Source organism: Hyaena hyaena, unplaced genomic scaffold, assembly GCF_003009895.1.
Source record: "Hyaena hyaena isolate Hyena2069 unplaced genomic scaffold, ASM300989v1 scaffold_1583, whole genome shotgun sequence".
Classification (NCBI taxonomy): Eukaryota; Metazoa; Chordata; class Mammalia; order Carnivora; family Hyaenidae; genus Hyaena; species Hyaena hyaena.
The window spans coordinates 118,159-134,962 of record NW_024082218.1 but is presented as its reverse complement, the minus strand read 5'-3'; the positions used below and the strand labels follow the sequence as shown (position 1 = coordinate 134,962).

General features: G+C 37.2%; 1 protein-coding gene across 1 annotated transcript in view; it reads left to right on the top strand.

Moving 5' to 3' along the window:
• Positions 1–16,804, top strand: part of LOC120226093 (muscular LMNA interacting protein) — a 251,072-nt gene that overhangs the window by 130,108 nt on the left and 104,160 nt on the right. The window contains exon 4 of the mRNA XM_039224298.1: positions 6,613–8,178. Coding sequence (XP_039080229.1) covers positions 6,613–8,178 — 1,566 coding nt within the window. The remainder of the gene's footprint in view (positions 1–6,612; positions 8,179–16,804) is intronic.

Here is a 16,804-nt window from a genome sequence, read left to right as displayed (position 1 = left end):
TTTTTTCTTTAATTTTTTTAAATGTTTTTTATTTATTTCTAGGAGAGAGAGTGAGAGAGAGACAGCGTGAGCAGGGGAGGATCAGAGAGAGAGGGAGTCACAGACTCTGAAACAGGCTCCAGGCTCTGAGCTGGCAGTCAGCACAGAGCCCGATGCGGGGCTCGAACCCACGAACCGCGAGATCATGACCCAAGCGAAAGTCGGACGCTCAACCGACTAAGCCACCCAGGCGCCCCAAAAGTGCTAAATTTCTACTCTTCTCCCCTCCATGTTTTAGGTTTATGGTGTCATACTTCACATCCCTTTTTTGGTTAATCCCTTGACCGATTTTTATAGATATACTTAATTATACTGCTTTTGTGCTTCCAACTTTTCTTACTCCTACTTATATCTTTCCTTTCCATTCTAAGAATTCCCTTTATATTTCTTCTAAGGCTGATTTAGTTGTAATGAATTCCTTTAACTTTTGTTTGTCTGGGAAGCCCTTTATTTCTCTATCTATTCTGAATGATAGCTTTGCTGGATAGAATATTTTTGGCTGTATGTTTTTTTTTCCTTTCAGCACTTGGAAAATATCATGCCACTCCTTTCTGGCTGCAAAGTTTCTGGTGAAAAAAATCCACTGATAGCTTTATAGGGTTTCCCTCATATATAACTGTTTTCTTTTCCTTTGTCACTTTTAAAATTCTTTATTACTACTTTTTGCTATTTTAATCACTGTGTGTCTTGGTGTAGACCTCCCTGAGTTAATTTTTGGGGCTGTCTTTATCTCATAGAACTGAATTTCTGCTTCCTTCCCCAGATCTTGGATGCTTTCAGCTGTTACTTCTTCAAGTTAAATTTCTTTCCTCTTTTCTTTATCTTCTCCTTCTGGATGAATGTTATTATGCTTGATAATGTCACTGAGTTCCCTTGATCTATTTTCATTTACTATTATTATTAATTTTTGTCTCTCTTGTTCAGCTTGATTGCTTTCTATTACTCTCTCCTCCAGGAGATCTGGAGATGCTGATCTGTTCTTCTTGCTTCTTCTTGTCTATTATTTATTCCTCCCTCTGTACTTTCAATTATAGTTATTGTGTTCTTCATCTCTGGTGGGTTATTGTTTATATTTTCTGTCTTTTTGTGGAGGGTTTCAATGAAATCCTCCACTCTTTTCTCAAGTTCAGTGAAAATCTTTATGGCTATTACTTTAAATTCTTTATCAGGAGTATTACTTATCTCTGTTTTGTTTAGTTCTCTTGCTGTGATTTTGTCCTATTTTTTTCATTTGAGATATATTCCCCTGTGTCCTCATTTTGTCTAACTCTCTGTTTCTCTGTATTAGGAAAGTTGGCTATAACTCTCCTGCTATTGAAAGTAGTGAGAAAAAGAGGTCCTGTGGTGCCCTACAGTACAATGTCCCTTGCTCACCAGAACTTAACACTTCAGAAGTGTCTCTTATATTTGTGGCATGTGCCCTATTGTTGTGGCTGAACCTTCAGCTCAGTCATTTTCAATGGGTCTCTTTGCCTGTAGTGAGCAGGATTAGGTCCCTGTATTGTTAGTGGGTCAGTCTGGGCTTGCCTTGGGCTTGAGTTGAGTAAGACAAGGCACTTGCCAGAGTTGAAGTGGTACTAAACAGCAGAGTGCTATTCCTGTGTTGTCCCCTGAGAAGCTTTTGTTGGTGGGCATTGTCTGCTCTTGGAGAAGATATCTGCCTCCAGCCCACTGTTGTGGCCATAGTTAAATGGTGTATGTGATTTTCTTCCCCTCTCCCTGGGGCAGGAGGCATTTTGAAGTGGTGCTGGACCCTTTCAGCGCTGCTTTCACACTGCCATGCTTGTGACATGGCTTTGGATTGACTCCTGCCAAGGCATGTTGGATGAGGTGGACCTGCAGAAGAGCAGGAGAGGGGAGGTGGCATGCTGTTAGTGAACTAGGCGGGTAGTGTTGGTGCTAAGCTGGCTCCCGCACATATCCCTGTTTGTAGACTGAGGTGGTAGGCTCTTTTGTTTTTGGAGGTGTCTCCTAAAGATACCTACCCGTCCAGCACATGTTCTGAGATTAGTAAGCACATCTCCTATATACCCCAGGAGTTTTTCTTTTTCTTTTCTTAAATTAAAAAAAAAAATGCTTATTTTCAGAGAGAGCATGCAGGAGAAGGGGAGAGAGAGAGGGAGAGAGAGAATCCCAAGCAGGCTCTACACTGCCAGTACAGAACCTGACATGGGGCTCAATCTCACAAACCATGAGATCATGACCTGAGTCAAAATCGAGAGTTGGACACTGAACCAGCTGAGTCACCTAGGCACCTCAACCCCAGGCATTTTTCAAACTGTTGCTTTTATGCTGTGTTTCAGCAGGGCTATTTGTTGTGCTGTCTCTTTGAGGGTGGAAACTCAGTTTCCTATTGCTTTTCTGCTCTCCCAGGGCTGAGCCTGCTGATCTTTAAACTCCAGGTGTTAAGCCCCTCTGATTGTAAAAACTTCTGAAGTTAGGCTTTCTGGTTTTCAAAGCCAGGTATTATGGGGATTTGTCTTGCCAGTGCAAGTTCTTTGGCCTGGGGTACCTGCTGTATGGTCTGCTCCTCTCCCGTCTCAACACTCATGGTGTCCCTTCCTCCTAAGGACAGTCCCCTGGGTCAGTTTGGCTCCCAACTGTGTCTCCACCCTCCCTACCCTCTTTTGTATGGCCTGTTCTCTACATTTAGCTGTGGAGAGTCTGTTCTGCCAGTCGTTCAGTCTTTGTCTGGGTTATTTACACTTTTGTGGGTGTTATCTAGGTATATCCCTGGGACAAGGTAAGCCTAGGAGCTTCCTACCTCACCAGCTTCTTGGGACATCATCTGTTGTTGTTATTATTATAGCATCTTTAAGTAGGTTAGGTCTAGAAGCATATTGGCAGTTAGGAGGATTGATTTAAGAATGAACATTTGGCAAGTGGATTGGAAAAAGAACAAGGTAGCTAGAATGTTGATAGTACTGGCCAGAAGACTGAAATTGAACCAAGTATTTCTAAAACCTGAAATGAAAAATAGTAGGGGATGAGAGAGATGAGATGAGATAGCAAGAGAGGGGGTCTGTCATGAAGGAAAGGTTTTTAGTTCACATTCTTCATGGAGAGAGTATTGAGGACATCTTGAGAGTAGGTGTGCTTTGATTAGATTTTAAAGTCGCTCTAATGATAGGTTAAATGGGGTTCAATTAGAGGTAGAAATGTCAGAAATATTATTTAAATTGTTAAGGTTTGAAAGGCTGAGAATCTATCTGGTGATATTACAAGTGTTCATTAGTGAAATGACCCACAAATAGGCATGTTTAGGAGGTCACACTGTTTTAATGTAATTTTTGCATATGAGGCTAAAAAGGAATCTAGAGTTTTACCTTGCATGCTGTACAGATTCAGGAGGAACAGCTCTACTATATTGATCAATTTCTTGTGCTGTATTAATCTTGGGAACTATTCAGACAGATTAATCACTTCTGCTTTTATTCAGATGCTTTGGAATATAAGACTCATTAGAAAAAAATTGAATATATACAGGAATAGTTAATTTAGTTTGAATAAACTTGTTAACACAGCTCCACACAAGAGATTGGGTGTTAGAATAACTGGTGGCCTCTATTATATAGGATCCAAGAGTAGATTTAGGATTCAGATTGTCTACTTGATGAGAGCAGAACACTGCAAGCATCCTCTCTTACTGAGATTATTGTGAATGTATTCCAGAATTCAGGATAGTCTTTTTGGAGAAGAGAGTTTTAAGAATAACTTTGGAAGAAGTGTATGATAAGGGAACTCAAGGAATTAGAAGGCTGAAAATTGGAGAACATAGTTGAGGGTAGCTTTGGAAAGATGTTTAAAGCAAAGGAATCAACAAAGATCACATTAGAAATAAATGATGGGGAAAACAGACAATAGCCTTGAGGAGAAGGAATTAGAGCATCATTAACAAACCTAGAAAACAAAACAAGAGGTTATAATGGAAGAGGATGAAGGGATTGACATCAGCAGAGAAGTTTATTATCACTGGTAAAGGATGTATAGGGTGAGGTAAATAGAGGAGCTATCCTGAGCTGACTGAGCATTTGACAGGTATACATTCTTTCTTTCTGCACAGAGTTATTCATGTCTTTACCCACTTCTTTTTCCCATTGAGAGCAATTTAGGAAAATGAATCTTTTTCATTAAAAAATAATTCTTCACTCCTTGAAATTTTATAAAAGTATGGTGCCATATTTTTAAATTAATATAAAGTAGGATAACATCTGATGTATTTGAAAATTGGAAACAACTACATTGCAAATACTTGTTAATATATCAAATAGGAAAATATAATAAAAATATATGTAGGTTAATATACACACAATAAACATTCTTAGACTTTTGATGATTTTCTTAGAAGTTCTTTAATAATCAACTATTCAAAAGTACAATGAAATCAAATTATTTATAATTGGTAAAATATGACAGTGTAGTACAATGTTTGGTAATTAGAAGCCATAGCCTGAGAAGGTTGGAGGAAATGGGTTTTTCTTCTAAATGATACTTTCACAATTATAGCCTTTGATTTTAACACAATAATTTCATGGAAAATCTGGATGAATTAATGAATTTGTTGTATAAATTAAAGTTACCTGGAAATATAACTGAGAAGGCAATGGAATTTTGTGACTGTTTTTATTAACTTACAAAATTCTTTACCAAAAGTTATAGCATAACATACAAAGTCTTGAAATTTCTTCATTCTTTTTGTGAGAAGAGACCAATCATTGGAAATAATCACAGAAATTTCACTTACATCTAATCACATGAATCAGTTATATGAACATTGGCTAAGCAGAATTGTTTCTAAGTAATGCTGATGTGAGGGAATTGTTAAGCTTTCTTTCTCAATTTTATTGAATTCTGCTTGATTATCAATTATCCCTGATTTTCAGATATTGTGGGTAATGCCAGTGTATTCAAATATTAATTGTGTAACAAGAATTCTGTATTGTAAGTTACACATGAATTTACACATAAAAAGAAAGATCTATTTTGGATATGTTTACTTGAAACTTAGAAGTTTAGGGTGAGTTGTTTGCATTAATCAGTTTTAAATATTTTTAGAATTCAAAACTGTAGGAATGAAAAATCTTTGCAGTAGGTCTGATGGACACTTTCTTAATATATTACAAAACAAAATCAAGAAATATCTTTTACTGAATTTGTAAACCAGGCTTTTGCTACGTTTAATTGTTGGGTCATACATTTTCTTGCCATATAAGGCAAAATATATTATAGTATTATATATAGAATAATATAGTAGTGTAGTATAATTTAATAAATCATTTAATAAATAAACTAATATTCCCTAAATTCTCTTATGAGTTGGTAGAATCAAATCAGTAATTTTTCAGGGAGACCAGTGTTTAAAGATTTGGCTTTTGAATCATTTATAATTTCAGCATTTGTCTTAAAGTACTGGATGATCTTTAAAATAACACAAGAATACATACACCCAGTTATTTCACAGGCCCTAACTAGACTCTGGAAAATGATCATTCCTCCCTCCCTCCCTCCTTCTCTCCTTCTCCCTCTCTCTCTCCCTCTCTTCCCCTTCCCCTTCCCCTTCCCCTTCCCCTTCCCCTTCCCTTCCCTTCCCTTCCCTTCCCTTCCCTTCCCTTCCCTCCTTCCCTCCCTCCCTCCCTCCCTCCCTCTTTCTTTCTTTCTTTCTTTCTTTCTTTCTTTCTTTCTTTCTTTCTTTCTTTCTTTCCTTTTCTCTCTCTCTCTCTTTCTTTTCTCTTTTTTTTTTTTTTTTAATGTTAGGGGATTGGTGGGTGGTGTTGTTTAAGGCAGATTACATTTTTAAAGTACTCTGGCTTCTTTTGATACAAAAGCATACTTGTCTTTTTCCAGCATAACCCAAATCATTTATTAAATGTTCATTCTAGCAAATAATTAGGGAATACATTTTTTGTTCTAAAACTCGCTCTCTATTTCAAACTGTGCTTTCACTCTCTGAATTTATCATTGTTGATGTCGATCAGGTTGATGTTGGGTGCTGCATCTTTTGAGTTCTGGTCATTCTTTTAACTTGTACAATATGTAGGAGTACCTGAAGTTTTTAGAATTTTAAACATTTTAAGTATGTTAAACTTTTTAGGCATTGTAATCATTATTATATTATTATAGTCATTGTATTATAATATTATTGTATTATATACTATTATGTTTCTACAATGGAAGAAAATCTATGTCATTTCTCAAAGTGAAGTTTGAAACTTATATTCAAGGTGATTTAAATCTTTCAAGTCAGACAATTCCAAGTTAACTATTTTAGATTTTGTCAGTGAATTATTTTCCAAGTGGAAGCATCCATATACAATTTTATATTGATGGTCTTACAAGGAATAAATGAGGCATCATATATAACACTTCACAGTTTATTTATATTTTATTTCAAATTTAAAGCAATGCCTCATTAGCAAAAACAGAAATTTCTTCCATTTTTATGGATGTTTAATAGGTGTGTTTTGTGTAAACTAATAGAGGGACTATTTGCATTAAACACACAAGTGACAAGAATATTTTGATAGTTTCACGAGTAATCTCCTATTACAATCTGTCTATTTCTCTTTCCTCTAGTTAACTTCTCCCACTACCTCTGAGCAGCTTGCCCGTAAACCACCTGCTTTCTCCTTTGTTTCTCCAACTAATCAGAAAACACCACCTGACCCAGTTAACCTCGACGGAGCCTCTGTGCTAGAGGAATTCCACAGTAGGAGGCTGGATGTCAGTGGGGCCTTGGTGGAAGAAACAGCTACGTATTTTCAAACTTCTGCTCACTCTTCACCCTTTTTTGCATCGAAGGGCACTTCCTCGACGTTACAGTTTCCCCATTCCACTCAGTTATCAGGTTCTAATTTATCCAGTCCAAGTGCAGCAGATCAGAAACCTGGACTGGCATCTGAAGTTCTGAAGAAGACAACAACTTTCACCTCGCATGTCCTTAGCCCCAGAGAAAGCCCAAGAACCACTTCTCCTTCACCATCCTCCAGTGCTTCTCTGAAGTCAAATTCGGCCTCATACATACCAGTCCGTATTGTCACACATTCACTCTCTCCAAGTCCAAAACCATTTACCACCTCTTTCCATGGCTCTTCTTCCACTCTCTGTAGCCAAATGTCATCTAGTGGAAATCTCTCAAAGTCAGGGGTGAAATCCCCAGTGCCCTCCCGGCTTTCCCTTCTTACTGCCATCCTCAAGTCAAATCCTCCTCACCAAAGACCCTTTTCCCCTGCGTCCTGTCCCACTTTCTCTCTTAACTCTCTGGCTTCTTCCACACTCACTCTGGATCAAAAAGTGAAACAAACCCCACCCACACCTAAGAAATCTCTCTCTAGTTGTTCCCTGAGAGCAGGGTCTCCAGAGCAGAGGGAGCACCAGGTTTCCGAACTCAGCCAGCCATCCTTCCACTTACCTTTGTTGGCCAAATCTACTCCCCTTTCTCAGGCACACTCCCTTTCTTCCACAAAACATGACAGTAGCAGCCTTGTTTCTTTGAATGTAGAGAAAGCATCACCCACTGCATTGAAAAGCAACCCAACACCCTCCCTGCCACAGACTGATACACCCACTTCTGCAGGTCTTCCTCCTGTTACACCAAGTGTTCCTTCTCTTTCTTTGAAAGGCAAACATGACGTTGACCTCAGGGGTCCAGAAAAGCCCGGGAATATTCACACACATCCTCCATCAGCCTCCTCTACATTATCTTCTCTTTCTCCTCCCACTAACCAAAAAGCCATGCTCTCCTCTCCAGAGAAATGTTTCCATCCTTCCCCAGCTCTTTCTAACCTGATAAACAGATCCAAGAGAGCAGCCCCACAGCTAGGTGGCCAGGGGCAGAATATTTCAATTCCTCCTTCAACCCCTGTCTCCAGTGCTAGCTCTGCCTCTCTTCCCAAATTGGGTTCCTCCCCTCTCCCTCGTGCTCATCTGCCCACCCAGGCGCTCCAGCTCAGTCCAACACTGTACCCAAATTGTGGCAGTGGTACCTTGCCTTCAAGACTTGGGAAATCTGAAAGCTCAGTATCCAGCCACACGTCATCCGTTTCGACCCGATCACCTCCCATCTCTCTAACAAGAACCAAGGAGCTGATTTCACCTTGTGCATTGTCCACGTCAACAGGCCCTGAAAATAAGAAACCCAAGGTATTCTTTTGCATGGTGCATGGTGCATGCTTATTTTTAAATATGGGGGAATTGTTTCTCCAGAGGAAAAATAATTACGAAATTCATTCTGCTTGTACAAGGAGTTCTAGAAAGTATAAGTAGAGCTAAGATTTGGTATATTTTAATATGTAAGTGGATTATGATCTATCTAAAATGTGCATGTTTTGATAAAACTTTTTGATTTTGCAAATCCTCTTTCTATTATGGTAACTTCTTATATCTATGACTCCAAGGTATTTTTTTTTCAGGCATAATGAGTTACATCATTGATCATAAAGATGGGATATGAAGCAGTTGGTTCAGATTTAAGCTATGATAAATTTCTGGTTATTTAATTTCATGGGCCTTATTGTCCATCAAAATATCCTGTGCTGATTGAAAAGTAGATAGGATCTATATAAAAATCTTGCCCTTTTACCACGTTGATTTCTTTTTTGCTCTGCATACCACCTCAAATCCATACCAGTATAGATTTCGGTATATACATATAGAGCAAAAAGGAATCGAAATTTCCTTTTTATGTGAGTATTATATTTGAGATATTTTGAACTCTTAATACTTACTAATTATGACATACTGAAAAGGTAGGTAGGCTAGGCATAAGAAAATAGAGCTGAGAGAAGAGAAATACTGACTTCTCAATGTTCTAAAGCAGACTATTGAGCAAGAATGAGATACTGGCATACATTCATTTATTTACTATTTTTATTCTTTTTATTATTAAAGTATAACTGACATACAATGTTATATTTGCTTCAGCTATACAACAAATTGATTCAAAAGTTTTATGCATTGTGCAGTGCTCACCGGATAAGTGTAGTTACCATACAGTGCTATTAAAATATTATTGACCATATTTTCTATGCTGTACTTTCATTTCTGTGGCTTATATAATTTATAACTGGAAGTTTGTACTTCCCCTATGACAACCATAAGTTTGTTCTCTGTATTTAAGAATCTGGCTTTTTGTTTGTCTTTTCTTTTGCTCTTTTTTACGTTCCACATATAAGGGAAACAATGTAGTACCGTGCACTGTTTGTGGGAATATAAATTGGCATAGTCAGCATGAAAAACAGTATGGGAATTCCTCAAAAAAGTAAGAATAGCAATACCATATGATCCAATAATTCCACTACTGAATATTTATCCAATCAATATAAAAATGCTAATTTGAAAAGATATATGCACCTCTATGCTTACTACAGAATTGTTTATAATAGCTGAGATATGGAAGCAAGCTAAGTGTCCATTGACAGATGAATGTACAAAGAAGATGCAACACACACACACACACACACACACACAGAGAGAGAGAGAGAGAGAGAGAGAAATATTATGTAGCCATAAAAAAGGATGAGATCTTGCCATTTGCGACAGCATGAATGGACCTATAAGGTATTATGCTAAGTGAAATAAGTCAGGCTGAAAAAGAGAAATACCAAAAGATTTCACTCATATGTAGAATCTAAAAAGCAAAAGAAATGAATAAATAAAGAAAAAAGCAGAATCAGACTTGTAAATATGGAGAACAAGCTGATGGTTGCCAAAGGGAAGTGGGGAGCAGGCTGGGCAAAATGGGTGAGATACAAGCTTCCAGTTATGGAATGAATAAAGCATGAGAATAAAAGGAACAGTATAGGGAATATAGTCAACTGTATAGTGACAGGGTTTTTCGGTGACAGATGGTAGCTACACTTGTGGTAGGTGTAGCATAACAGATAGAGATGCTGAGACATCATATTGTACACCTGAAACTAATGTGACATTGAGTGTCAACTATATTCAAATGAAAAAACTTAAGAAAAAACCCATATACTCTGAAGACTGGCATTTGTTTTAATATGAGGAAGGAAACATTTGAAGACATGACTCATGGAGTTCATTTTTCTGTGTAGAAGGGCAACTCTGCTCTAGAGTCTGCCAGCTTCCCAACTCTTCTCTAGTACTGACGAGGTGGATCTTATAGAACCAGAATTTGGCAGTTGTATGAATCAAATGAAATTCTGAAAGTGCCTGTTTGGGGAAGCAACTGCAGTTTTTAGTTCGGTGCATTGAAGTAACACAGTTTGAGAGCTTCCAAATTCCATGGAGATTGTGTTCAACTCTGTCACTGTTTGAATGATGAACTTAAGATGGGAAAGATAAAACAACCCACATGATCTTGTTAATGATGTTGCAGTACAATTCAACTTGACAAGCATGTGGAAACTACCTGCTGTATGCCCACCACCATACTAGCTTTTTTGGGGATGTATGTTTTAAGGAAAGTAAGAGATAATTCTTTGTCCTTAAATCAATTTTATTCAGCAGAAGAAAATATACAGATACATGATGTGGAGAAGCTGTTTATAGGTATTAATTCCATACTAAAACTAGAAAACAAGTATAAGGAAATATTAATATAGTAAAATACAGATTATATACAATTGCTCACTGGATTTAATGTAATAAAAGTATTATTATGGGGTATGATTAGTGAGGGAACTTAAAACAAATGTCAGCCCTGTTGGAAATGTTTAGGATTTAGTTTAATGAGGAGGGAAGGAGCTGGCACTTCAGAAATAGTAAATAACTGACCAAATGTACAGAAGATGAACCCAGTGGAGTATATGGAAAGACATAAGAAGATTGGTCTTATCATTAAATAGTGATAATAATAATAGTTATTATTTTAAGGGATAGCACATGCTGTCAATAAAATTTCTATGTATAAAATATACAAAATATTTTAATACAAAAAATTTAAAAAGATGATGTCAGTTAATTTTTGTGACCATATGAGGTTGGTAATATTATTTTCTCCATAATACATGCCAAAACACTAAGCAGTAACTCATATTAATAATCATTATAGCCTGATTTGAAGGAAATCATCATAATGGAATCATCAGAATTATCAATTTCTATGTTTGGGTCATTTAAAAAATGTATTTTTAGGCACGCCTGGTGGCTAAGTTGGTTAAGTGTCTGACTTCAGCTCAGGTCATGATCTCGTGGTTCACAAGGTCAGCCCCCACTTTGGGCTCTGTGCTGACAGCTCAGAGCTGGGAGCCTGCTTTGGATTCTGTGTCTCCCCTTCATTCTGCCCCTCCCCTACTAGTACTCTGTCTCTGTCTCTTTCTCAAAAGTAAATAAAGAATTTTTTAAAAACATTAAAAAATGTATTTTTAGAAATTATTACGTCCTTGTATTTTATATTTGCAAAGCTAATGGGATGGAGAAAATTTAACATTTTCTATAGTTCTGAGTTTAAAAACTTATTTATTTGAGGTAAAATGACCTGGTGATTATCTAAAAATACATATGTGTAATTATGGAATTCATGTGTGCTATATTAAACACAACCTGGTGATGGAAACAGTACTGTCTCCTGAATTTATTCACAATTATTTCTTAAACCATACTGCCAATATGTTTAAATTATTCATTACCTTTGTGAAAAGTGATTTTCCTCTAGAGACTTCCTCAGAGTGTTTCTCTTTGTGGTTTATTCTGCTTAGTTCACGTTTTCTCCTGTTTTTGGAGAGTTGGAGAGGGTGAACCTGGAGGGGCTTTTGATCCACTCAGGTTCTTTTTTGTCCTAAAATCAACTTTGTTACAGATCTGTTCTCCCACAGCTCACTTACTGTTCCCAGTATTAAAGGATTTTCAGCATTTGATTTATTTTTAGTTTTAATTTCTAAGTTAAAAACATCACGCCTATAGAAGTGCATGATAAATTTGCTGAACATGAAAATACGAAGAATCATGATAATTTATCTATTTTTACCTGTTTTATTGAACAAAATGTTTTTGATAGTGGGCAAAATTTATGATAAATTCTGCAAAAATAGTAGCTCCCTGAGACATGCTGTTCTTAGTTATATTTGTTTCTTCCTCGCTTCTTGCTATTATCTCTCCAGGTAAAAATCAGCCTACATTTTTTTTTTTAAATTGCAAACTATTATTTGCAGGATTTGTAACTTGAGTATAGAAATTCATTAAAATGGACACTCAAATAAATAAATCTTATCCCAGTTTCCTTTGATGTTTGACTAGTTTTGTTCTAATTGCTAAGATTATTTTATAGATTGTTAAGAGGAAATAGACAAAAGCTTTGGGATATCAAAGAACTCGTAGGGTCCTGTGGATTGTTTCTTGTCTTCCTCTTTCCACTGTGGTGCTAATCCAAGCACAGGCTCTCTTTGAAGTCAAAGAGCTTCAGATTTAGATCAGCTTCACCCAGTGCCAGATCCCAAAAGGAAGGGGGTCCTGGAATACAAATGGCCATCAAATTAAAACATGAATGCTTGAAGGGTATTAGTTCAAAGTGTAGGCTCTACTGTCCTTTGATATTGAAATAGAATGGAACAGCTAGAGTATACTGAGCTAATTTCAGATATAAAGCATGTTTGATACTTCTTTTTTATAGATGGAATCTTAAGGTTCTGAATCCGTTTGCATTCGTATAGTATAACTGATGTACTTTAATTTCTGATAGAGTTTTAAAATATTATTTCACATTATAATCATGGCCTTAGACAGGGTGAGCACCTCTCTGGATGTTGTTCAGTCGACTTTTTGATTAACATCTATATTGTTTGAAACATTTCTGTCCCTTGGGAAAGGGACTATCATAAAATTAATTCCCAGAGTTGTATTTGGGTTCCCAATATATGTGGCCTTCCTTTGTAACCTAGTTTAAAGTTTTCTCCTGGTGAATTAGCATGGTGTTCCCTATGGGGATTTGAGGCCATTACCTGAAAACTCTAAACATCTTGTCACTTACTGAAGATGGTTTGAAGCTCTTTTCTAACTATGAGAGCTCCAGTGATGTGCCTGCCCTGGCCTCACAGCTATTTGGACACAATACTTAGGGATCAATTGGGAGCTTTTAAATATTTCATGAATTTTTATAGTAGGTGTATTATTTATAAACCTCATTCCTTGAAGGCATCAAAACATTTCCAATTACATCACACTGAAAACTTGGTAACAACAGTCTCTATGTGACTTTCTCCATTTCTGCTGATCCACATGTAATCTGGGAAATGAGTAATATGGGCTGTACCCCCATGAGGTAAAATGGTTGATCTGGTTGAAGCAATAGATGTGCACTGAGTGCTTATTATGTTCAAGACACATTTCAAAGTCTGGAGATATGATATTGCAACAAACAAAGTTGCAAAAATATTTGCTCACAGAAAGTTCTTGGGTGGAAGAGAAATAGTCAGCAATTACCACTACCACCTTCCTGAATGCCATAAGTAAAATTTCTTGTGTGTTAGAAAGTCATATATAGTATGGAGAAAAGTATAGCAGAGTAAGGGATAGTGTCACAAATTTACACCGGTGGTCATGATAGGTTTCTTTGGGAAGGTGACCTTGAAGGGGGTGATGCTCCTTAAGAGAGTATAGTCAGGAAAAGTACCTGATGCTGAGAGTGCTTGGCAGGTACTAAGATGGGGAGCCAGTGTGATGAGAGTAGAGTTAGTGCAAGGAAATTGAGATTGTCAGAGGGACATGTAACTGTGAGCTGGGTCCTGTAAAGTCTTGTGGGCCACTTCTTAGTCATTGATTTTTAATTTGAGTGAAAACCATCAGAGGGTTTTGAATAGATATTGACACAATCTTGTCTATCTGGCTACCATGTTAAGAATAGGCTGTAAGAGGGTGAAAGCTGAAGTCAGGAGAATTTAGGGGTCTGTTGTGATAATCCAGGCAAGTGATAGTGATGGCTCTGGTGAGGTTCTAGCAGTGAAGGTGGAGATAATATATCTATATATGTTTTGTAGGTAGGGTAACAAACCTTCACAATCATAGGTGAAATGATATAACAGCTGAAACTAGGTATATGTATCTTCTTGTTTGCTTTCTCTTTTTGTCATCCTCCACCTCTTTACTTCACCTCCTGCAGAATTCTTGGTGCCTTTGTGGAGATTCTAGATTTTCTATAATTCTCCCATCCCTGCTGTGTGTCACTTACATTTCTGTACTAACCAATTCTGGGTCCCATTCCCTCTGTTTCTCTCCAACTAGCCTTTCTTCATTGTGCTTAGCAGTGATTTGCACTCAGGTGTCAAAAACCTTCTTTCTTACCCCTTGAGGAGTTGTTGCATTTTAATTCAAGGAGGGGCTTGTGCAGTTTAACTTAAACAAGAGATTCAAAAAAATAGAGATGGGATGCCTAAGTGAATTAGTTGGTTAAGTGTCCCACTTAGGCCTAGGTCATGATCTTGCTGGTCCAGAGTTTGAGCCCTACGTCAGGCTCTGTGTTGACAGCTCAAAGCTGGGAACCTATTTTAGATTCTGTATCTTCCTCTCTCTCTGCCCCTCCCCCACTCATGCTCTCTCAAAAATAAACATTAAAATTAATTAAAAATATAAATAAATAAAATAGGGATTCGAGGTCATGGGTTCAAATCCTAAAAGCTTGCCTCATGGCAATTTAATATATTAGAAATGCCTCAGGGCATACTTTGAAGTTGGAAGAGGATCTCTAATCAGCCAGGCTTGTCTGAGACTTGAACAGTAGATGAGGAACTAAAATTTTGTTTTTTCATGTCCTCTGAATCTTACTGTAATTTTCAATAAAATACTTAAGTTTAGGTCATCAAATGTTTGCTGAATATCTGCTCTTTGACAAGTTGGTATAAGATATTGGAAATCATATAAAATATCTTTTGTAAAAGACCTATCATGCTAATGGAGATGGCAAAATATTGTAATACGATTAGCATATTATATGTTTAGAGTACTAGAAACACAGACAGATAAATCAGCCATGGAGGGCGGTACTGGAAGGAGAGCTGTTCAAGGAAATTTCTCCCTCTCCCTGCCCTGCTACCCCTTTGACACTGCTTCTGTTCTCGGGGTCATTATAGAGATTATGCTTTGTTAGTAATCCAGATGTAAGGGAGGTATCTGGGCAATTGGATCAGGACTTGAATTAAGCTTTTGTCTCCGGAGGACTCTGACTCAGGCAGTGCATGCGTGATTACTGATGAGCAAGAAGTGCCCTCTCAGGGCGCCTGGGTGCCTCAGTAGGTTGAGTGCCTGAGTTTGGTTTGTGAGTTCAAGCCCCGTGTCTGGCTTTGTGCTGAGGGCTCAGAGTCTGGAGCCTGCCTCAGATTCTGTGTCTCCCCCTCTCTCTGCTCCTCCCCCACCCATGTCTCTCTCTCTCTCTCTCTCTCTCTGTCTCTCAAAAATAAATAAACATTAAAAAGTTAAAAAAAAAAAAACATTAGAAGGATGCTCTTAACTCTACTTGTGAATGCTTCAGGAAGGAGAAGTTGGCCATGGTGATAAGGAGGCTCTTTGCCCAAATTCTCTCTTGTTCGTGTAATCTGAAGTTCTGCCCTTCACCTATACTTAAAGTGTAACCATGCATTCAAACTTCTAATTCTCAAGGCAACTAACATAGTTTGCTTTGAAATCTCATGGGTCCTTATTACTGGAGCCTGTGGTGGAATTTTAAGCATCAGCAATAACAGATGTGATAATGGTGAGAAATATTTTCTGAAGGGGAAAGGTGTGTTTTTGCTGTTCTCACTTGCATACCTGGGATTTATGTTGTAATTATCTATGATAAATAGGATTTATAAATAGGATTATCTCTGAAAAAACTTCTATAGTAAGACCCCATTTCCTTTTCTAAACCTGAACTTTACCTTGCACCTGTCATGTCATGGATATTTAAGAAATATTTACTGAATGTTGACCAAAAACATAGATCACAAATTGGAGAGATATAATAGGTATCATCGAATTTTTTCTGGATTCAGGGTCAGGTTGGTCAGTTCTACTTCTATGATTAGCTGATGGTGATTCCAGTCTGTATTACTACAACCTACTCTTCAAGTTATATTTACCTTGACTAGAGCAATTTGTAACTTTAAACCAAGGAAACTGAACCAATGAATTTAACACCTGGAAGACTTGGAATGCTAAAGAAAAAATAAATTCCAAATTAGAATATTGTTAAGGCAAACATGAAGAAATATGGTGAATCCAAAAAATATCTAGTGGCAACAAGAATGATTTTCAGACTGAAATGGAAAGACTACATATGGCTTAGGCACACGTAAAGCCCCGCAGATGGGAACTAGAAGGAAATACCTCTATGCTCTAAGTTCATATCTCCAGGTTTAGATAAAATGTATCTCAGACCAAATTTCTACTTCTATTGTAAATGATGGGAAATAAGAGATTTTCCAAAAAAAAGGAGTAAGCCATATGTTCTATTTTTTCACAAAAAAGAGGAAGGTAAATTCTGAAAATGATTGCATATATTCTTAGTTTGTGATTGTTTACATAAGCAGTTATAACTGAAAGTCAGATATTTTTTTCAATCAACAAGTGTTTATTCAATTGCCTTCCAAATTCTAGCTTTTGTGATTTTTTTGTGCTGTATCATGAATAAAGAGAGATATGTGAGGTATAATGACATCTGTGAACCCACATTTGTTCTGAATGCCCAATCTAAAGCTTCCTTCATGTCACTTTCTGTGCCACTATACTATTTTAATTTTCTGAATATTATTTATCGATGTCTCTTTTGCTTTCTTATTTCTTGGCGTATAGTTTGTCTCTTAGGGTGTAATCTTAGTGTTAAGCTCTAGAGAGT